Source organism: Globicephala melas, chromosome 1, assembly GCF_963455315.2.
Source record: "Globicephala melas chromosome 1, mGloMel1.2, whole genome shotgun sequence".
NCBI lineage: Eukaryota > Metazoa > Chordata > Mammalia > Artiodactyla > Delphinidae > Globicephala > Globicephala melas.
In genome coordinates this window covers 35,854,005-35,878,050 of record NC_083314.1, presented here as the reverse complement: position 1 = coordinate 35,878,050, position 24,046 = coordinate 35,854,005, and the positions used below count along the sequence as shown (strand labels likewise).

The window sequence follows — 24,046 nt, the reverse complement described above, 5'->3', positions numbered from 1 at the left end:
ACAATAAGATTCAAATTTAGATAAAAGTCCAAATATAGGTCATGTCACTTTTTCAGAAATAGACTTAGAAATTTGTATAATTTATTTCTTACTCATAGTCCCTGCCTGTCCCCAAGTTCCTAAATTCTTACCTTTCTCTTGATCCTCAGCAAACAAAGCAATATAGGACTATAAGCCATCTTGACCAAACAATAACAATGAAACAGAACTTATTAAATAGTTCTGTGTCCAATCAACTTTAATAATGAAACAAAAGGCAAACAGTACATGAAAATAATATGTTAATGACATACTAATCACACGTGGAGAGGCACATGGACTAATGAAATCTGGGCTCATTAGACCTGGTTTCAAATCCCCACAGTCATTCAATAGCTGTGTGACCTTAGGCAAGTCTCACCCTCTTTAAGCCTCAGTTTCCTAGTCTAGTATAATTCAATGTTGTAATGAGAATCCAGTGACATAAAACTACCTGGAAGGGGCAAGTACAGTACCTGGAACATACTAATTGTGCAGTGCCTGTTTCATACACACAGCTGGTGCTATAAGTAGTGAGACCACATTCTGTCCCGTTACAAAAGATACTGCAGCCTCACTGCAAGTCATTTGTCATCCTTTGATGCTGGTCCCAGTTGAAAGACCCACAGGAAGTGATCAGAGGTTTGGAATAGTGACCTCATACCTTTTATTTATTTGTCCTAATAGGCATGAAGAATATTAATTGTTTATAGTTGTGTTGGTATATGCACACCTTTCCTGAGTGAGTCTTAGAATAAAGGAAAAATTGCCAACCTCCAAAACTTCTGGTTGATTTCCATTTAGCTCCAAGAATTGCTCATCAGATGAGGAAATGGCATAAGAAGACACAGCCAAACCATTTCAGCACATCAGTGTTATTCATTTTCAGTAGGGGTAACTTTCGAGAGCCTTTATCCTTATACACATAGAATACTCAATACCATATGTAGTCAACTGAATAAATTTAGCTTTGTTCTGCATTCTAGAACATACAGAAAAGTGGCATATATATGTTCATATTGATAAGATTTTATAATTGATAAATGCATGAGAATACACCAAAAATCAAGAGGCACGATCCATACTCGATTATTTTTGCTTTCTACTCACGTTCACAGACAGGAAACTTATTATTCCAGAGTACTCTCATTCCTTCTGAGACACACTGACTAGAAGATTGGCCATTTAACCGGTACCTTAAACAATAAGGGGCAGCAAATCATCACCAGAACAAAACAATTCTCGGTTGCATGGAATTCATCACTTCTCTCAAGTATATGGTATTAATGGCCTCTATTTTTATAAGCATTTCTGGCTTAAGGAAAATGTCTAAGATTGTGAATCAGCCAAGCTATGTGAGGACTTCAGACCAGCTAAAAACACAGAGAAAACAGTCCTAATGATCTGTTCTTTTCTTGAATTCTCTCTTTCCTCTTTGGCATCCAAATATCAAGATTTTCTTGACCATTAGAAGACCATAACCTCAGTTCCTAGTAAAGAAAACATCAAAGACTTTGTTCCCTAATCTCACTTCAAAGAGCTCCTCTTACTGAACCCCCAACATCTATTCAGACTCCATAATAGAAGCCTTAACTTCGGAGCCCAAACTTTGCTTTTGCACATGATGAAAGGATAATTCTCAGCTTTGGCTGGCCATGCACAATATACACATTTGGAGAAAATCAATGGAATTTGCTTAATAACAGAATTCTTAATCATAAAGGGTAAAGAAAAGGAGAGAAAAGAATTTTAACTACCTTTAAAGGTCACACTTTGCAATGCTTAGCTATGGATCATAGGCCCCAAGTCAGGCCCCATCACCTTGCACTCACCCCTTATCACAAACAAATGCAACCTCTGCCCCAAGCTGGAGATTAGGAGGAGCTACCACATGACCGTTGAGAAGTTGGTCTGGAATGGCATCACATGATTTCGCTAGGAAAAAAGAGACAAGGCTGGCACATGAAGAGTCAGGAAACAGCTAAGTTTCCTTGAGATGGAATAGACCTTTAGGCACCTTCACAGTTGGGGGCTGGATGCCTCCAGGTTCCCAAGGAGGTACACTGCATAGGGTTAGTTCCAATGAGAGTATAGCCAGGCTCACAGCTGTAGGACACTTCCTGTCCAACTGCAAAGAATTCCTCATCCAATCTGTTATAATTACCGTGGTAGATATGTGGAGGTGGTAGACACCCTGAGAAAAGAACAGGACCAGAGTCCTTTTATTTCTGAAATAAGAACTTTCTTCTCTACAACCTAAGCCAACTTGAGGTTGGCAGGAGTTGGATGAAGGTGGTCATGTCAATTCTCCAAAGTATAAGGCAGACACTATTTTGGGTGAGGTGCAGTGGGGCTAACATGTGTTACATATTTTAGACACGATCAACCTTGCATCTATCTTCCTTCTGTACCTTGATCTATGCCAGGAAACATTATTCCCATTCATCATTTTCCCATTTCATTTAAATGGATATACTCTCATTAATGTTGTAGCCAAGGGAATCAAACTATTATAATGCATTTTTACCACCAAAAATCTCCTCTTTCTTCCTGCTTCCCAAACCACTGATGAAGTTTCTGAGCCTTATGGGAGGCGCTCCCAATGTTGCCAGGTTTTTAGTAAGTCAGGCACTTCTCAATAAGAGTAGGGGAGAAAGGGGGAATGGGGGAAGTGACTTGATCTTAACTCTAGCCTTATTCCATAAAGGCTACATTTTTCAATAGGAGAATGTATAATACCTATAGTAATTTGAATCAAATTCTGATCAGCCCATTTCCCCCATTGGCCTGGCCAATAGGATTGAGAGTTTATTTTATCCTCATTTAAATAAAATCTAATCACATATGATTTTTTTAACGTCTGTATTGGAGTATAATTGCTTTACAATGGTGTGTTAGTTTCTGCTTTATAACAAAGTGAATCAGTTATACATATACATATATCCCCATATCTCTTCCCTCTTGCATCTCCCTCCCTCCCACCCTCCCTATCCCACCCCTCTACGTGGTCACAAAGCACTGAGCTGATCTCCCTGTGCTATGTGGCTGCCTCCCACTACCTATCTATTTTACGTTTGGTAGTGTATATATGTCCATGCCACTCTCTCACTTTGTCCCAGCTTACCCTTCCCCCTCCCTGTATCCTCAAGTCCATTCTCTAGTAGGTCTACATCTTTATTCCCGTCTTGCCCCTAGGTTCTTCATGATCTTTTTTTTTTTTTTAGATTCCATATATATGTGTTAGCATATGGTATTTGTTTTTCTCTTTCTGACTTACTTCATTCTGTATGATAGACTCTATGTCCATCCGCCTCACTACAAATAACTCAATTTCGTTTCTTTTTATGGCTGGATAATATTCCATTATATATATGTGCCACATCTTCTTTATCCATTCATCTGTTGTTGGACACTTAGGTTGCTTCTGTCTCCTGGCTATTGTAAATAGAGCTGCAATGAACATTTTGGTACATGACTCTTTTTGAATTATGGTTTTCTCAGGGTATGTGCCCAGTAGTGGGAATGCTGGGTCGTATGGTAGTTCTATTTTTAGTTTTTTCAGGAACCTCCATACTGTTCTCCATAGTGGCTGTATCAATTTACATTCCCACCAACAGTGCAAGAGGGTTCCCTTTTCTCCACACCCTCTCCAGCATTTATTGTTTGTAGATTTCTTGATGATGGCCATTCTGACGGGTGTGAGATGATATTTCATTGTAGTTTTTATTTGCATTTCTCTAGTGATTAATGATGTTGAGCATTCTTTCATGTGTTTGTTGGCAATCTCATGTGTTTGTTGGCAATCACATATGATTTTAATCATATTAAAATCTCTGATCATTAGCTCTGGTACTACCTGCATTTTTTTAAAATGTCTTCTAATTTCCCCTACATTAATGCATATCTAGCACTGTCCCAGAATATAGTAAATTTCCCAACTCTTCAACATTTAGATACTACTTTCAAAGTTTACTTTTAAATTCTTTAACCAGGATACCCAACTACATACACTGTCTTTATCCTCCTCTTCTCATAGGTACCATGTATCTATTCCTCCCAAAGTCTCAATTTATTTCTATGTCCCCAAAGTTTCAGCCCAACTCACCCTTGAAGCACCTTGGCAGTGGAGGGTTCCATTTGCTGTTTGGTTGGCACCATACTGTGTTGCTGCCTTTCATGGTAAAGCCGGGCTTACACTTAAACATCACAGAATCATTTAAGGAAAATGAGCGTCTAAATCCAGATTCCATAATTCCATTTTCAACTTCTGGAATTGGGCATTTGACTACAGGAATACACCGAGGGGGAGGGCTGTTCCAGATGCCAATTCGATTGTCTTTGCTGGTGCAATATATTGACTTTTCACCCACGAGGTCAAACAGCTTTTTCCCATTCTGTCCAACATGGCACTTATAAGTAACCACCATTCCATAGTAAAAGTCCTCGCTACTGCTGCTGTAAAAGCCTCCATTGGAGATGGCTGGGGGTGACTCACAAGGAATAGCTTGGGGAGGATGGGGTACATAGGAAAAGAGAGAAGGCATTTAAATATTATACCTTCTGGGAATTTTGTCTTAACTCTTGCAAACCAAACTTCCACTTAGCCTACAATTAACCCCTATTATTGAAATTCTGTATCCTCATCTCAAAGATGGTTCTAAATGGGAAGTAGCAAGGTAGGAAGATACACAGAACTGGCCTGATAAAAACCCACAAAAATCTGATCTGGTCACCAGTCCTGAACCCCAAAGTACAGATAAACTGTTAAAAAAAGGCACCTAGGTTGGCGAACGTTTTGCATGGATTAAAGTTGGCAGTGTGTAATCTTGTGGCATATTTTAGATTTGAGCACTTATTCACTATGAGATAATGTATCATCAAAAGACAATAAGCAAAGGAATGTGTAATGGGATTGGGGGCATGGAAGAAGATAAACCACAGATCTGTGTTCAGAACTACTCAAGCCAAGTGTAACCCACCTGGGTACTTATTTTGATGTGTAGATGCCCACTTTCTCTTTGGAGGGGGACAAGAGGAATTACCTAGGTGCAATAAAGGGAAAATTCTACTCACATTCACAAAAAGGCATTTCCTTATCCCAGGTTACAATATTGTCTGAGATAATACATGTGGCAGAGGAGTCACCAATGAGTCGATATCTAAAGACAAAGAGATGAGTGATCATCTCCCAGCTGGACATTTTAGGAAAGCTTAGTTCTTTTCCCACTGAAAGAATGGCAAAGAATAGAATATCATATATGACAAATAATGGTGACAGATTAAGGACTCATACAAAAGATTCAACAACCTAAAGACAAATGAAACTTGACCTCCTGGTCAGTAACACTGAAGATTTAAAATTGGAAGAAGAATAGCCCAAATCTTTTTCTCTTCTAGGGATCCTCTCTACTAGGTAATCCTGAAGAGTTGCCTCTGGAGCAAATCAGAGAGGTGATTCTCTTTTTACTTATCTATGGTTAAGGGTGGGTGGCAATTACTCAGCTCTCTTTTGGAAGATGGGTGATTTCGGGTTGAAACTAGTGTTCTAATATCCATGTACTCTGGAGATGTCTCCTGGCGACTCACCCTTTATCACAAGAATATGTAATTGTTGACCCAAACACGATACCCCTGGGTGCAAGGACAGAGCCATGGAGGAGTTCTCTAGGACTCACACATGATTTACCTATAAGGGAGAACAAGACAAAACAGGATTTGGGACTGGGATTTGGGGGATGTTTTGTGTTTTACATTAAATTCCAACCTGACTGGACTTGCTGAGTAGTCTACTTATGTTTATTCAAAGAAATTTGGGGCATTTACAAAACTTCTGTCTTCCAAAGGATCAGTCAACACCATAACACTATTTGTTTAATGCATGTAGTGTATGTTTCTGAGCATGGATGCAAACATTATTTGTAGTCAGCCATAATTTATAATCTCTATTTCCCCTTTTTATATTCTGTCAGTTGATGGCAACATCTACCAAGTCTTATGGCTTAAAACAAAAAAAAGCTCACAGTCATCATTTCCTATCTGTAACTCATTTTCTCTACCCCCTGTCCTTAATTCAATAGATCACCAAGTTTTCATGACTGGATTCCAGAAATCTCTCTCCAAGCCAACTATTTTGCCACCACTATAATCTCTCATTGGATCATCGAGTAATAAAATTTACCTTTCTAATGCTGGTCGCCATTGGTCCAGCACATCTTCTATGCTGCTGCACACATTATCTTTCAGAAGTACAAATGTGGTCACGCCACTCCCCACTTTCAAAAACTTACAATGATTACCATTGTTTATTGGAAAAGAATGCATGGCCCACCACACTTAAACTCCAATACACTTAATCAACTACTATTCCTCATCATGCACCTTATATTCTAACCACTCTGAATTTTTCTGTTTTCCAGAGACATCATATTCTTCCATACCTTTATGCGTTGGCATATGCTGTTTCCTCTGTCTGTAATGCCTAGATTTCTCTATCCTTCTAGATAGTACTTATTATTTACTTCTCTATGATATCATAAAATTTTATCTCTATAAATAAAAGAAATTACACCATAGTACAGTATTTGTTTAAAAATCAGTCTTTACAAATAACATAGGACTTCCTCAATGACAGAGACTAGCAGATTAATTTTTATATCTCTTCCAAGCCCCACCATCTAGCCTAACGCTTCATACCCAGTGGTTACTCAAAAATATTTCTTGAATTGAGTTGGGTGAAAACTAATATGAGGTGAAACTAATATTCCTTGTATACTAACTTCTAAGTTAACTGTAACACAGTACAGAGACCATAGAACAAGGTCATGAAGATTATAGGATAAACAGGGTTGGCCAGCTGTGCGACTTAACCCCAATACCTGATACTTAATACCCTTAGGAGTAAAAGAAAACATGGAGAACCTAGGAGCCCTTTTCATTTGAGATTACTTACTAACTTTCTCATCTTTTATCTTGAAAATAATAGGTTAGCCCATAGAGACATGCTATAGACCCAAAGATTCTTCTATTACTGATTACTCACGTTTACAGACTGGCTGAGCATCTGACCACTTGGAGGTTTCTAGGCAGGTGATAAAGAATGACCTCTTGACATACCCAGGAAGACATTCATATTGCCAAGTTGTCCCAACAGCAAACTCAGACTGATCACTCTGAATTTTAGGCTTAGCAAAAGGATACCTTGGCAGGAACTTACACTGACCTAGAGACAAAGACCACAGGAATATCAAAACTAAGAGAGACTAAAATCTCTATTCGGCTTGTTTTGTCACCAGTTACAATGACAACTTTGATCTTTAGACAGTAAACCCAAGATGTCAATATTTTCTGGGTCAAAGAAGATATTGCGGTATGAATGCATATTGAATGCAAGAGAAATAAGCTCGGGAGTTCAAAGGCATTTTAGGATAGACTTCAGAAGAAGAGCTGGAGAAAATCATTTTTTAGTAAAATTCCATAAAGGCCCTGGAGTTGTTCTATCTTCTTACAACCTCATAAATAAAAACTAAAACCTTATAAGTAAAAACTTTTCTGGAAAAGCACAGGAAACAAGTATATCAGACCTTGACAGCTCATCACATGCATGATCCTCTAAAATTACTTTAATGAATTAACATTACTATCTTAGTCATTAAACCTTTAGGTCCTAGCAAGAAGAAAATAGGGTTGTTTTTTATTCTTTATTATTTTATTCCATTAACCTAGTAGAGTAATATACCCCCAAAAGAGTTAATACTTCCTGATGGGTACCAGATAAAAGGAGCCAGTTTTTTCAAGACACTTCTCTGTGACTTAAAATAATTATGATGATGATGATGAAGATGAAACAAATCTTATTCTAGGAGATGGGTAAGAAACTGTAACACCCAGATACTTGAGGATGTACCTGGAAAAGAATTTTTCTAGGTATGAAAGAGAGTTCAAGTTTCAACTCCAGAATGGTGGTATATTTGAATATCAAATTTATAAATCTCCTTTTTCAAACAAATCTGAAACTGATACAGGTGCAAGTCAAAGAACAAACATGGACTAACTGACACAAAGGTAAACACAGAACTCCCAAAGTTGTGGCCAGACCCAGCCTTTTTGTGGCCCAACACTTCTGTTGGAGAAGTCATATGGACAGGATCTAAGAATAGCCATTACTGTTGGGACCAAGATCCCACTGTAGGTCTCCTATTTCTTTCCTCAACTCCTTTGGTTTCCTCCATTAACACCTACAAATGTTTCCAAATGCATACTTTCTCAAAACAGCAAGACTCTATAGGGAAAGTCAGGGTTTGACCTCAATGAAGACCAACTTCACGACCCTGCCATTATTTGTACTAATTCACCCTAATCAAATGATTTAACCTGTAATTATCCAATGTGAATAAGAACAATCCTAAATAATTTTCCACAATCTGAAAACCAATTTGGGTTTACAAGATTTAATCAATAGTGATGACATGGACCGAGAAGTAACCAAGATCTTGAGGCAAAAAAAGTAGAAGGTGAAAGGAGATAAGAATCATACTTTCTGGATGAGAAACAATGGGAAATTTTTATCTTCAATGAGACTTAGGGACATCTCTCTCTCGGGGGACACCAGCTCTTATTAGTAATGATATGGCCAAAATTCCAGGTCACAAGACAGAATTTCCAGCAATCATGTTCTCTTCCATATCAGAAAAGGGAAAGTTAGCCTATGAACCATTAAGTAACATTAATTTTCTTAAGAGTCATTGGACCCTCTTCACATCTTTTTAAAATCAGGAGTAAACATCAGTGTAGATCATGACTGGATCTAAAATAGAATATAGTGACAAAACATTGACATACACATCCCTTGAACCATGTTAAAAGGCAAAGGACTTTCTAGAGAACAGAAATACATTTAACTCTTTATTTGTGTCTAAGGGGATTTACCTGGACTGGCTTAGAAATCCATTTGAAATGAATGAAGAACAAATATACAAGATGATCAAAATAACCCTGAAATTTAGGTCAGATAGCAGGTAGAAGGAAATATTATTATTGATAATGAGAATTATTATGATCAGATAACATAACACTGGGTTTCCTGTCTATCTGATCATTTTTGAATGATGGGTGTGCATATGAACCCAGATACTGTCTTAAGCACAGAATATGCATCAGTGAACATTAGACACAAGGCTCTCACATTCATGGAATTTATATTCCAATAGAGGGAGAGGGACCATAAATAAATACCAATAAATAAATAGATGGTAGGTAAAGGAAATAAACAGGGTGATGTAACAAAATGTAATGCAATGGAAAAAGGAGGGGGCAGGATGGCATATGACTTCAGTTATGATGGTTAAAGAAGGCTTATGAAGAGGAGACATTTGAGTTATGACTGAAGGATAAGAAGGTGCCAGACAGGTAAAGTGCTGGATAAAAGCATTTTAGGCAGAAGCCTAACAGCAGGGATGGATTTACTATACTTTAGGGGTAAACGGAAAGCAAGTGTGGCTGGAACTTAGTGATCAGAGTGAAATGGAATCGAGTTAAAAAGCCCAGAAGGTAGGATTGCACAGGGCTTCGTAGTCCACAGGAGGATGTCCCCATCTTATTCTGGGTAGGAGTCACTGGAGAGCTCAAGCAAGAGAGTCACATGGCCTGATTTAACTTTTTAAAAATATAGTCTGGCAATTGGATGGAGAATGGACTGGACTTTTACTTTCAGAAGTAGGGAGTGCAGTCTGGAAGCTATTATAGTAGCTTAGACCAAAATAATGAAGCTTGAGCACAAGGAGACAGTGAGAAATGGGTGACTGTTGTACTTAAATGTGGGGCTAAGGGAATGAGAGGATTCAGTAATGACTTTTAGGCTTTTGACTTGAGTGACTTGGTTGATGGTAATACCATGTACTGAGATTCATCAGGCAATAAAGACAGATAAAGGTCTTGATCTCATAGAACTTGTATACCAGTGAGGGAACAAGCAAGTAAATGAATAAGAAGGTTTTATATGATGATAGGTGCTCTGTGGAAAATAAAACATGGTTATGTGATAGAGAGTGACCTGGGGAATAGACTGCTTCAGGTAAGAGTCAGAGCGTCGCAGAAAAGTGTCAGTGGAGCTGAGATCTGAATGTTGAGGAGACAGGTAAGGGATGACCCATAGAAGAGCATTTTAAGAGAGGAACACCTAGTGCATAGCTAAACAAACATGACTCCACTTAAGGAATAGAAAGAAGGCCAGTGTGGCTGGAGAAGAATCAGTGAGGGAGGAGTACAGAGAACTTCAGAGAAGCAGAGGCCTGGAGTTGAGGTTAAGGAGCATGGATTTTGTCCTAATGTGATGGGTAGCCCTTGACAGGTTTTAACCAGAGGAGAGAAAAAGATCTGATCTCAGATGGAGGTAGATGATTGGAAAATAAGGGAATTCCTACTTGATGATTTTATTTTCTTAGTGTTGGTTAAGGTGAGGCAGTCAGTCAAGGCAAGAGTGAAATTTAAGAGCACAGGAAATTTGAATTGGCTTATGCAAATAGATAAAAGGAGAAAAATGAAAACACTCTGAGAAGGAAATTTGCTCTTTAAGACACTTGCTTCAGAATTTTCCAGAGTGCTTGTTAAATCTCAGCTTCCTGGGCCACCCCCACCCCAAACATATGAATCTCTGGAAGGTGAGATGGAACCCAGAAACCTGTATTTTTAAAAGGCTCCACGATTCCTCAAAAAATTAACAACAGAACTACCATACGATCCAGCAATTCCACTTCTGGGGATATATACAAAGGAAATGAAAACACTAACTTGAAAAGATAACTACACCCCCATGTTCACAGTGGCATTATTTACAAATGGAAACATAGCCAACTCATGGAAACAGCCTAGGTGTCCATCAATAGATGAATGGATAAAGAAGTTGTGGATGAATATATACAATGGAATATCATTCAGCCATTAAGAAAACAAGGGAATCCTACCACTTGCAACCACATGGATGGACCTTGAAAGCATTATACTAAGTGAAATAGTGAAATAAGTCACACAGAGACATACATATAATGTATGATCTCACTTTTATGTGGAATCTAAAAACAAAAAGACAAAGTTTGGAAAAAAGATCAGATTTGTGGTTATTGGAGGCAGGGAGTGGGAGGAGAGAGAATTGGAGGAAGGTGGTCAAAAAGTTCAAACTTCCAGTTATAAGAAAAATAAATACTAGTGATGCAATGTCCAACACGATGATTATAGTTAACATGGTTTTATGATACATAGGAAAATTGTTAATAGAGTAGATCCTAAGAGTTCTCATCACAAGGAGAAAATTTTTCTTTTCTTTTTATTGTATCTGTATGAGATGATGGATGTTAACTAAACTTACTATGGTAATCATTCCACAATATATGTAAATCAAACCATCATGCAAAAGTCAGGAGGGGGCGTGGGTATAGCATGAGCAAAGGACTTTGGGGTGTCAGTCAGGCAAGAAGATGAGCAGTGCATTTGTGATAGGAAGCAGTGGGGAATCAGGAGGGGCATGCTTAGGTGAGAGCCAATTACCAAAGGATTGAAAGGCTGAAGACAGATCTTTTTTTTTAATTCCAAAGGCAGTAGGAAGCCCTTTTAGATTTTTGAGCAAGGGAGTGGAATAATGAAAAAAAATGTTTTTAAATTTTAGTTTTCACCATTGGAAAAGTTAAAGACTGGTATCAGAATTACCTGTAAGAGAGGAGGTTGTTACAAAGGTAATCATAATGAATATGGTTAGAATATTGGTGTAAGAATAAGACAAACAACAGAAGCACATTAGCTGTGACAGTCGACAGAAAGGTAGACCTGATCTTTCGTGCATCTGGAGTTAAATGACCGAAAGGGTGGTCCTGCTCTGGTACTGGAAGGGGATGCTCTGGCATCCTTGTAGGGTACAATGAATTGACAGGACTGGAAAAGAAGTTATTTTCAATTGATAGCATCCTCTCTGAAATTTAGAAAAAGGAATGGAATTCTGGTAAGAAGTCAGGTCGGGAACTGTGACACACGGAGGTGTTAGAGAATGCTGTGAAAGTGTTTGTTCAAAGAGTTAACATGCAGGAGAGAGAGAGATGAAGATAATGGTTTGGGGAAATGTTCAGTTAAGGGTCAGGATAAAGTTGAATGTCAGGAAGCAGACAAAGTGAACTGTAATAGAACAAACGTATGCACTGTCCCTTAACAAGCTGGGCGTGGTCAAGCTTAAATGCTGACTCCATCAAAACAGGTCCAGACAGTCGTCTTATTACTGGCATCTAGTAGTGACATCCAACATCTAACTTTCATTTGCCTAATTTCATCTGATATTCAGGGCAGCCAAGTAAGGGTAGGGCTGCTTATCTCTAGTTTCATTTTACCGATGAAGAAACTGAGGCAAGGGAGCAAAATGACTTGCCAAAAGTCACACAGTATTGAGGTCTGTATACAGTAAACTTCTTAATAAACTGGGAATCCAATGTACTCTGAAAATTATTAAAAAGTTATACCTATCTTATCACTTAGAGACTCCAATCTTTAAAAATTACAATACTTCTTTAAAATTAAGCCAGTCTGAAGGAAGAAAATTATAATAAACATTTAATGACACCTTCTGGAGCTCTTACCATTACAGAAGGTAAATAACACAAAGAACTGCAGTTTTTATTCACGTATCAACTTTTCTAAATAACTCCAGATGTTTGTCGTTTAGACCCACGCCTGGGGATCAGACATTATTCTTATTCTGGGAAGGCAGCAGGAGGCTGTGCTGCTTTTACCAGGCAGGAGGGAGTTCAGTGTGCACAGAAACTCCCGCGCCTAGCGGAGCATGCAACAGATTCGCATGCACTCAGCACGAGTAGGCTTCGGATACGTGTCCGGGCGTTAGAGCTCAAAGACCTCCAGACCCAGAGCGCTGAGCACCTGCTGAGTCCCGGGGGCGGGGAGCCCGGAGGGCACAGAGCGGGCACGCCACGCCACAAGCCACACTGGGCAGATCACATAGTGCAGATCACATAGTGCGTCTCTGATGCAGCCTGCAATTCTAGTGGTCCCAGCCCAGGAGGAGCGAGCGGGGACGTTCAGGACCAAGAGATCTCGGGGTCCCCCAAAGCGAGCGAGGCATGCAAGACTTCCCCGCCTTCTAACTTTTGCCTGTCTCCTTTGCATCGCGGCACAGAGTCCGTCCCAGCCCCAGACGCGTCCCTACCTCCGTGCTCCCATTCCCAGCTCACCGAGGACCCCTGGCACGGCGAAAGCCAAGAAAACCCAGAGCGGACCCGAGGCGCCCATGCCAAGGCTGCAGCCCCAGCGGCTGGATGCGTCTGAGACCCGCAAGCCTCCGGCAGCTCCGGGATGACAGGGCTGGAGAAGGGGGCAGCTGCAAGCAGGGGAAGGTGGGCCCTTAAGTAGTGTCTGGCACCACGTGCTAGCTTGGGCGCGCACCTGCTGGCTGCTGGGGGCGGGACCACGCGGTGAGGGCTGCAGAGCGGGCGAGGGGTTGGCCGGGGGCGGGCGGGCAGAAGAACTCTGATTCAGTCTTTGGCTCAGACTCTACTCGTCAGTGCAGTGGCTTTCCAACGTTTTTGACCACGCCACCCAGTGCATCCACTTTTGTCTCTCTGGAGAACTGAAACAAAATAGTACTGGCTTTACTAATGTACAACGCTCGCTTCCATTCTATTCTATTCTGTTCTATTCTATTATCAACGCCTTTCCTTTCCACTCCTCCCCTTTCCTCCCATTCCCTCCCTTCCCCTTCACTCCCCTCCCCCTCTCTCTTGAAAATTCTGGTTTGGATTCGCTAAATTCATTTCAAAAGTTATTAATGTTTCCAACCCTCCGTTTGAAAACCGTTTATTTACAAAGGAAACTTAGGAACAGCAACCAGCTCTGCTACTCTTTTCTTTTTCTTTTGAAGTAATTACTACAGAAAAGTTGCAAAAATAATACAAAGAATCCCTATACACCCATCACTCGATTCTCCAAATGTTAACATTTTACTGTATTTTCTTTATCATTCTCCATCTCTATTTCTAGATAAATAGCTATAGTATAGTTATATATATAGAGAGATCTAGATATATACACATATAATTTATATGTGTACATAAGTATAATTATATAATTTTTTACTTTGGAACTCTTCGAGATGAGTTACAAGCATGATACCCCTCTTCTAAATACTTTAGTATGTATTTCCTAAAAACAAGAGCATAGTCTTACACAATTTCAGTACAATGATCAAAAAGAGGAAATTAACATATTACATAAGGGACAGATTGTACAGATTTCTCCAATCATCTAATATTCCTTATTATAGCAAACACGTGCGGGCGGGCGGGTGCCCGCAGGTGCACACACACGAACACACACCCCCCCCTTTTATTCTGGTCCAGGATCATTCTAGGATCATGCATTGCACTTGATTATCTTTTTTCTCATTTAATCTGGTAAAGATCCTAAGTCTTTTCTGTTTTCCTGACCTTGACATTTTTGAAGAGTACACAGCAATTATTTTTGTAGAATGACTTTTAAATCAGTTATCTATTGCATAGGAACAAATTACCCTAAACTTATTAATTTAAAGCAAGAATAAACATGTATTATCTCACACAGTTTCTGGGTGTCAGGAATTTAAAAGAAGCTAAGCAAGGTGGTTCTGGCTTGGGATCTTTCAGGAGGTTGCAGTGCAGACATTGGCCAGAATTACAGTCATCTGAAAGTTTGACTGACACTGGAGGATCCAAGTCTAAGATGACTCACTGTCATGGTTGTGGACTGGAGGCCGGATATCCTCACCAGGAGGACCTTGCCCTAGGACTATTTGAGTGTCTTGTGACATGGCAGCTGGCTTCCTGTAGAACAAGAGAGAAAGGCAGAAGCCTCAGTGTCATTTAAAACCTATTCTCAGAATTCACACTGTATTACTTCCACAATATCCTGTTGGATACTATGATGGTTAATTTTATGTCAACTTGACTGGGCTATGAGTGTCCAGATATATGGTCAAAAATTATTCTGAGAGTTTCTGTAAGGATGTTTTTGGATGAGATTAATTTTGGGGGGTAACTGATATATTTATTTTAATTCTTTCCAGTTTTATTGATACATAATTGATATATAACATTGTATTAGTTTAAGGTATACAACATAATGATTTGATATATGTACATACTGCAAATGACTAGCGCAGTAAGTTGAGTTAACATCCATCTCCTCACATAGTTACAAATTTTTTCTGATAATAACTTTTAAGATCTATTCTCTCAGCAACTTTCAAATATACAATACAGTATTGTTAAATATAGTCTGTACATTGTATAACCAGAACTTACTTATCTTATAACTGGAATTTTGTGCCTTTTAATCACCTTCACCCATTTTCCCTGATTCCCACCCCCCACCTTTGGCAACCACCAGTCTGTTCTCTTTTTATGAGTTCAGTTTTTTTAGATTCCACATATAAATGAGATCATACAGTATTTGTCTCTCCCTGCTTGTCTTGTTTCACTTAGTATAATGCCTTCAAAGTTCATCCATGGTATCAAAAATGGCAAGATTCATTCTCTTTTATGGCTGAATATATATATATATATATATATATATATATATGGCACATTTTCCTTATTCATCCATCTCTTCAAGATAGTGATTCTTTTCCTTCTGATATATACCCAGAAGTGGAATTGTTGGATTATATAGCAGTTCTATTTTTCATTTTTTGAGGAACTACTCTTTTTCCATAGTAGGTGCACCAGTTTATAATTTATATGAGTTCCTTTTTATCCACATCCTCTCCAATATTTGTTTTCCCTTATCTTTTTGATAGTAGCCATCCTAACAGGTGTGAGGTGATATCTCATTTTGGTTTGGGTTTGCATTTCTTTGACAATTAATGATATTGAGCATTTTTTCATGTTTGCTATGCAGAAGTTTTTAGTTTGATGTGGTCATAGTTGTTTATTTTTTGCTTATGTTGCCTTTGCTTTTCGTGTCAAATAAAAAAAAATTACCAAGACCAATGTCAAGGCGCTTAGGCCCTATGCTTTCTTCCAGGAATTTAATGGTTTCAGGTCTTATGTTCATGTCTTTAATCCATTTTGAGTTGATTTTTGTGTATGGTGTAAGATAGGGGTTCAGTTGCATTCTTTTGCATGTGGCTGTTCAGTTTTACCAACACCCTTTATTGAAGAAACTGTCCTCTCCCCATTGTATATTCTTGGCTCCTTTGTTGTAAATTAATTAAGCATATATGTGTGGGTATATTTCTGAGTGCTCTGTTCTATTCCATTAATCTTTGTGTTTGTTATTATGCAAATATTATACTGTTTTGATTTTTATAGCTTTGTAATATAGTTCATAGGAGATACTATAAAATATATATGTTGGTCTCTGCCCCCTGTTCCTGGCACAGACCTCCTAAAACCCTTGAAATTGTCTAACTGTTAAGAGTACTAGGAGGATCTCTTGTTCTGATATTTGTCTTTGACCCCACCCCTGACACAGGAATCATAAAACCCTTGTAAATTCCCATGATAAGAGCACGAGGAACATCTTTTATTCCCTTGACGTGACTCTGGATGGGATCCAGATTGAGGCTGGTCATGAGAAAGACCAAGCCATGATTAGAAGCTTGGAAGTTTTGCCTCCCCTCCGCATCCTCCAGAGAGGATGGACATGGAGTTAATAATTGACCATAGCTACATGAGGAAGCCTTCATAAAATCCCAATAGCATGGCCTTAGAGAGCTTCCAGGCTGGTGAACACATCCACACCAGGAGGGTGACACACTCCAACTCCGTGTGAACAGAAGCTCCTGCACTTGGGACCCTCCCAGACCTTGCCCTATGTATCTCTTCATCTGGCTGTTTATCTGTATTTTCTATTATATCCTTTAATAAACTGGTAAATGTAAGGAAGTGTTTCCCTGAGTTTTGTGAGCTGCTCTAGCAAATTTATCAGACTCAAGGAGGGGTTATTTGTAACCTCCAATCTATAGTCAGTTGGTCACGGCCACAGGAAATTAACTGGGTTTCTGACTGACATCTGAATTGGGGTGAGGGGGCAGTTTTGTGGAACTGAGCCCCTAACCTGTGAGATCTAATGCAATCTCTGTGTAGGTAGTGTCAGAATTGTAGTGTAGGACCTCAGCAGGTGTTGCAGAGAATTGCTTGATGTGAGGAAAATCCTCCACACATTTGGTCACCAGAAGTGTCAGAAGGAGTGTTCTATTAAAAGAAAAGGAGACACACAAGAAAGAAAAACATAGTGGGGAAGAACTGGGGTTTTCCCTACACCGGAAAGTAAAAAGCTGAATTTTTGTCTTTATAGTTTGAAATTAGGAAGTGTGATGCCTCCAGCTTTGTTATACTTTCTCAAGATTGCTTTGGCTATTAGGGGTATTTTGTGGCTTCATACGAATTTTGGGATCATTTTTTCTATTTATGTTGAAACTACCATTGGAATTTTAATTAGGATTGCATTGAATCTGTGGATCACTTTTGGTAGTATGGATAGTGTAGCAATATTAAGTCTTCTAATTCATAAGCACAGAATATCTTTGCATTTATGTGTGTCTTGTACAGTTATTTTTCATTTTACTTTATTCTATTTTATTTTTATTGAAGAATAGTTGATTTACAATATTATATTAGTTTCAGGTGTATGACATAGTGATTCAATGTTTTTATAGATTATATTCCATTTAAAGTTATTACAAAATAATGGCTACATTTTCCTGTGCTATACAATATATCCTCGTAGGTTATTTATTTTGTACATGATAGTTTGTGTCTCTTAATCCCATACTCTTATCTCCCCCCTCCCCCCACCCTCTCCCCACTGGTAACCACTAGTTTGTTCTGTATATGTATGAGTCTGTTTCTGTTTTGTTATATACATTAGTTTCATTTTTTTAGATTCCACATATAAGTGATAACATAGAGTAATTGTCTTTCTCTGTGTGACTTATTTCACTAAGCATAATACCCTCTAGGTCCATCCATATTGCTGCAAATGACTGAATTTCATTCTTCTTTATGGTTGAGTAATATTCCGTTGCATATTACTCAGTTTCTTTATCCATTCATCTGGTTTTTTTCTTAGAAAATCAGTTTATTGCAAATCCATATGTTTTCTGCAAGAAATGCATTATAAAGACAAAGATAGGTAAAATAATTGAAAAGTTATAACATGCAAACAGTAACAACAAGAAAACTGGCATGTCTACATTAATATCAGACAAAGTAGACTTCAAGGCAAAGAATTTCACAAGAGCATAAGAGGGAATATACATAATATTAAAAGAAACAATCATCAGGAAAACAAACATTCTAAATGTGCATGCATTTAATGAAAAGCACAAAAGTGAAAACAAAGAACACAACACCAAGTGACTGCTAAATAACCCAACTGCAATGAATCTATTAGTTTTTTCAGCACACATGTATCACTTGCCAATATAAAGCACATGTTGATCCATAAAGTAGGTCTCAAAAAAGTCAAATAATTGATACCTTAGAAAATATATTCTCTGATCACAATGAAATTAAACTGGAAATCAATAAATATTGATACCCAGAAAATCACCAAATGTTTAGATACCTATAAAAAATACTTATAAATAACCCATGTGTCAAAGAAAAAATATCTCAAGAGAAATTTAAAATTTTCAAACTGAATGATAATAAAAGCATAATATACAAAAAATTGTAGGATGGAACTAGAGCAGCATGTAGAGAGAAATTTATGGCATTAAATGTTTGAAATGATATCCATTAATCTGTAGATGGGCACTTCCATATCTTAGCTATTGTAAATAATGCTGCTATGAACATTGGGGCACATGTATCTTTTTGAATTAGTGTGTTCATTTTCCTCACATTGATACCCAACAGTGGAATCGCTAGATCGTAGGGCAATTCTATTTTTAGTTTTTTGAGTAATCTCCATACTGTTTTCCACAGTGGCTGCACCAATTTACAATCTCAACAGTTTACTAGGATTCCCTTTTCTCCACATATTTGCCAAACTTTTTTACTTGTAGACTTTTTGACGGCGTGAGGTGATTTCTCATTGTGGTTTTGATGTGCATTTCTCTGATGATTAGTGATGTTGAGCATCTTATCATGTGCCTGTTGGCCATCTGTACATCTTCTTTGGCAAAATGTCTATTCAGGTCTTCTGCCCATTTTTTGATTTTTTTTTTTTAAATATCATGTTGTATAAGTTGTTTATATATTTTGGATATTAACTTCTTATTGGTCATATCATTTGCAAATACTTTATCCCATTCAGTAAGCTGTCCTTTCATTTTGTTGCTGTGAAAAAGGTTTAATTAGGTCTCATTTGTTTATTTATGCTTTTATTTCTTTTGTCTTAGGAGACAGATCCAAAAAAAATATCACTCCAATTTATGTCAAAAAGTGTTCTGCCTATGTTTTCTTCTAGTTTTATGGTTTTAGGTCTTACATTTAGGTCTTTAACCCACTTTGAGTTTATTTCATATATGGGGTCAGGAAATGTTCTATTCTCATTGTTTTATAGGTAGCTGTCCAATTTTCCCAACACACTTATTGAAAAGACTGTCTTTTCCCCATTGCATATTCTTGCTTCCTTTGTTGTAGATTAATTGATCATATGTGTGTGGGTTTATTTCTGGACGCTGTATTCTGTTCCACTGACCAATGTGTCTGTTTTAGTGCCAGTACCATGAAGTTTTGATTACTGTAGATTTTTAGTATAGTCTGAAGTCAGGGAGCATGAGATCTCCAGCTTTGTTCTTTTTTCTCAAGATTTAGCATATAATTTGTTTTAAGATATTTTTTCTAGTTCTGTGAAAAATATCATAGGTATTTTGATAGGGATTACATTCAATCTGTAGATTACTCTGGGTAGCATGGACATTTTAATAATATTAATTCTTTTAATCCAGGAACATGGGACATCTTTCCATTTCCTTGTATCATTTTCAAATTTCTTCATGAATGTTTTATAGTTCTTAGAGTATGGGTCTTCCTCCTCCTTGGTTAAGATTATTCCTGGCTATTTTATTCTTTTTCTTAAAATTGTAAATGGGATTGTTTCCTTATTTTTTCTGATAGGTCATTATTAGTATATAGAAAAGAAACAAATTTCTGTATATAAATCTTGTATTCTGAAACTCTACCGAATTCATTTATTAGCACTAATAGTTTTTGGTGGAGATATTAGAGTTTTCTATATAAAGTATCATGTCATCTGCAAATAGTGACAGTTTTACTTTTTCCCTTCCAATTTGGATGCCTTTTATTTCTTTTTCTTGTCTGATTGCTGTAGCTGTTGCTAAATAAATACTATGTTTAAATAGAAGTGGCAAGAGTGAGCATCCTTGTCTTGTTCCTGATTTTAGAGGAAAAACTTTCAATTTCACAATTGAGTATGAAGTTAGCTGTGGGTTTGCCATAAATGGCCTTTATTATGTTGAAATATGTACCAACATATATGAGATATATACCTCTATACCAACTTTAATGAGAGTTTTTGTCATGAATGGAAGTTAAATTTTGTCAGATGCTTTTTCTGCATCTATTGTGGTGATGATGTGGTTATTCTTCCTTGTGTTAATGTGGTGTATCAAATTGACTGATTTATGAATATTGAAGCATCCTTGCATCCCTGAAATAAATTCCACTTGATAATGGTGTATGATCCTTTTTATATATTGTTGAATTTGGTTTGCTAATATTTTGCTGAGATTTTTGCATCTATATTCATCAAATATATTGCCTGTAATTTTCTTTTTTGTGGTGTCTTTGTCTGGTTTTGGTATCAGGGTCATGGTGACCTCATAGAATGAACTTGGGAGTGCCCTGTAGTCTGCAATTTTTTGGAATAGTTTGAGGAGGGTAGGTATTTATCTATTTGGTAGCATTCCCCTGTGAAGCTGTCTGCTGGAAGTTATTTTAAATTACAAATTCAATTTCACCACTAGTGATTGGCATGTTCAGATGGTCTGTTTCTTCCTGATTCAATTTTGGAAGGTTGTATGTTTCTAAAAATTTGTCAACTTCTAGGTTGTCCAATTTATTGGCATATAATTCTTTGTAGTATTCTCTTATGATATTTGTATCTCTGTGGTATTGGTTGTTATTTCTCTGCTTTCATTTCTTATTTTATTTATTTGGGTCCTCTCTCTATTTTCCTTATGAGCCTGGCTAAAGGCTTATCAATATTTTTATCTTTTCAAAAAACAGTTATTTGTTTCAATGATCTTTTCTCTTTTTTTTTTTTTTGTCTCTCTTTTATTTATTTCCTCTCTGATATTTATTATTGCCTTCCTTCTGCTGACTCTGGGCTGTGTTTTTTCTTTTTCTAATTTGTTGAGGTGTAGGTTAGATTGTTTACTTGAGATCTTTCTTCTTGATATAGGCATTTATCACTATGAACTTCCCTCTCAGAACTGCATTTACTGCATCCTGTAAGTTTTGGTATTTTTATTTCCATTTTCATTTGTCTCAAGATATTTTTTAATTTCCATTTTGATTTTTTTCTTTGACCCACTGGTTGTTCAGTAGTATGTTTAATTTCCACATACCTATGGAATTTTCAGTTTTTCTTCTTGTAATTGATTTCTGGTTTCATGTCTTTGTGGTCAGAAAAGATGTTTGATATCAATTCAATCTTCTTAAATTTATTAACTTGTTCTTGGCTTACATATGATCTATCCTGGGAGATGTTCCATATTGAGAAGAAAGTGTATTCTGCTGCTGTTACATAGAACATATAAATTTCCGTTGAGACCATCAGGTCTAACGTCATTTAAGTATAATGTTTCTTTGCTGATTTTCTGTCTGGATGATTTATACACTGCTGAAAGTGCGGTTTTGAAATCCCCTACCATTACTGTATTGTTTGTTTCTCCCTTCAGCTCTGTTAATCTTTGCTTTATATATTCTGGTGCTCCTATGTTAGGGACATAAATATTTACAAATATTATGTTCTCTTGTTGGATTGACCTCTTTATCATTATATATTGACCATCTGTCTCTTTTTATAGTCTCTGACTAAAAATATATTTTGTCTAATATAAGTATACCTACCCCTGCTTTCTTTTAGTTTCCATTTGCATGGCATATATTTTTTTCATTCATTTCCTTCACTGTGTATGTGCCCTTAAATCTGATATGAGTCTCTTGTAGGCAGCATAGAATTGGCTCTTTTTTTTTTTCCCATTCAGACACTCTATGTCTTTTGATTGAAGAATTTGGTCAATTTACATTTAAAGTAATTATTGTTAAGTATGGACTTACTCTTGTCATTTTAATTATTTTCTGACTGTTTTGTAATTCCTTTGTGCCTTTCTTCTCTGTATCTCTTCCTTTGTGATTTGATGGCTTTCTGTAATGTTATGCTTTGATTTCTTTCTCTTTACTTTTTGTACATCTGTTATAGGTATTTGTGCTGTGGTTACCACAAGGCTTGTGTAAAACATCTTGTACTTATAATAGTCTATTTTAAACTCATAACACTTTAAGACTGAGCACGTACTGAGGCTCTATATTTTCACACTCTCCCACCCATATGTTTTGTTTTTGATATCACAATTCACACCTTTATTATATCCATTAACAAATTATTGTAGTTATAGTTATTTATACTACTTTTATCTTTTAAACTTCATACTAGATTTATAAGTGTTTTATCCACCACCATTACAACATCAGAGTATTCTGAATTTAATTATATATTTATCTTTTCCAGTGAGATTGATACTTTTATATGTTTTTCTGTTACTAATTTGCACCCTTTTATTTCAGGTTGAGAAAGTCCCTTTAACATTTCTTATAAGGCTGTTCTTGTGGTGATGAATTTCTTCCACTTTTACTTATCTGGAAAACTTTTCATTTCTCCTTAAATTCTCAAGGACAATTTTGTTGGATACAACATTCTTGATCAGCCATTGAATATATCATGCCACTCTATTTTGGCCTGCATAGTTTCTGCTGAAAAATCTGCTGCTAGTCTTATGAGGGTTCCCTTATACATAATACATTGCTTTTCTCTTTCTGCTTTTAAGTGTTTCTCCTTGTCTTTAACTTTTGACCATTCAGTTATGATGTACTTTGGTATAAGTCTCTTTGGATTAATCTAACTGGAACTCTCTGGGATTCCTGGATCTGGATGTCTGTTTTCTTCCCCAGGTTAGGGAAGTTTTCAGCTATCATTTCTTTGAATAAGCTTTCTGTCCCTTTCTCGAGTTTTTCCTTTCTGGGACCCCTATAATGTGAATATTGATCCACTTGATGGTGTTCCACAAATCCCTTAATTTCCTTCATTCTTTCCCATTCTTTTTTCTCTTTACTCATTGCATGAATTGCTTTTAGTTCACTGATCCTTTCTTCTGCTTGATCTAGCCTGATGTTGAACCACTCTGTTGAATTTTTCATATCAGTTATTGTATTCTTCAGCTCTGTGATTTTTGTTTTCTTCTTTCATATATTTTCTATTTCTTTGTTGAGATTCTCACTTTGTTCATGCATTGTTCTCCTGATCTCAGTGAGCATCTTTATGATCATTATTTTTAACTCTTTTCCAGGTAAATCACTTATCTCCCTTTCATTAAGTTCTGTTTCTGGACCTTTATCTTATTCTTTTGTTTATAACATATTCCTGTTCCTTCATCTTCTTTATTCTCTCTGTTGATTTCTGTGCATTAGAGAAAACAGGTACCTCTTCCAGTCTTGACAGAGTGGTTTTATGTAGAAAATGAATCATGTTGTTCATGCCAGCCCTAGCTCTTGGTTGTTTCTCAAACTTTTTTGCCCAAGCCACCTCTTTGTTCTCAGAGGCTCCCAATAGATGTGGGTGTGTCAAGATCTTTCAGTGTCCCAAAGGGAAGGATCTCAGTCATCACCTAGAAGCATGCTGATTGGAAGCTGGAACCTCAGGAAGCAGCTGTTAAAGTGTATATGTAGACCTCTTTCAAGGAAAGACTGGGAGCTGAGCATTTCTGTCTGCTCCCCCTGCACTGAGCCCTGGGGAGATAGATGGTTAAAAACTG

At 37.3% G+C, this 24,046-nt stretch overlaps 1 protein-coding gene across 1 annotated transcript in view; it reads right to left on the bottom strand.

Annotated features, from left to right (window-relative positions):
* CR2 (complement C3d receptor 2) overlaps positions 1 to 13,296 on the bottom strand; it is a 34,113-nt gene extending 20,817 nt beyond the window's left edge. The window contains exons 1-8 of the mRNA XM_070043671.1: positions 13,239 to 13,296; positions 7,058 to 7,237; positions 5,605 to 5,704; positions 5,092 to 5,177; positions 4,124 to 4,522; positions 2,036 to 2,212; positions 1,851 to 1,953; positions 1,129 to 1,214 (exon numbers count right to left, since the gene is read on the bottom strand). Of these exons, the coding sequence (XP_069899772.1) occupies positions 1,129 to 1,214; positions 1,851 to 1,953; positions 2,036 to 2,212; positions 4,124 to 4,522; positions 5,092 to 5,177; positions 5,605 to 5,704; positions 7,058 to 7,237; positions 13,239 to 13,296 (1,189 nt within the window). The remainder of the gene's footprint in view (positions 1 to 1,128; positions 1,215 to 1,850; positions 1,954 to 2,035; positions 2,213 to 4,123; positions 4,523 to 5,091; positions 5,178 to 5,604; positions 5,705 to 7,057; positions 7,238 to 13,238) is intronic.
* Positions 13,297 to 24,046: the final 10,750 nt, after the last annotated feature.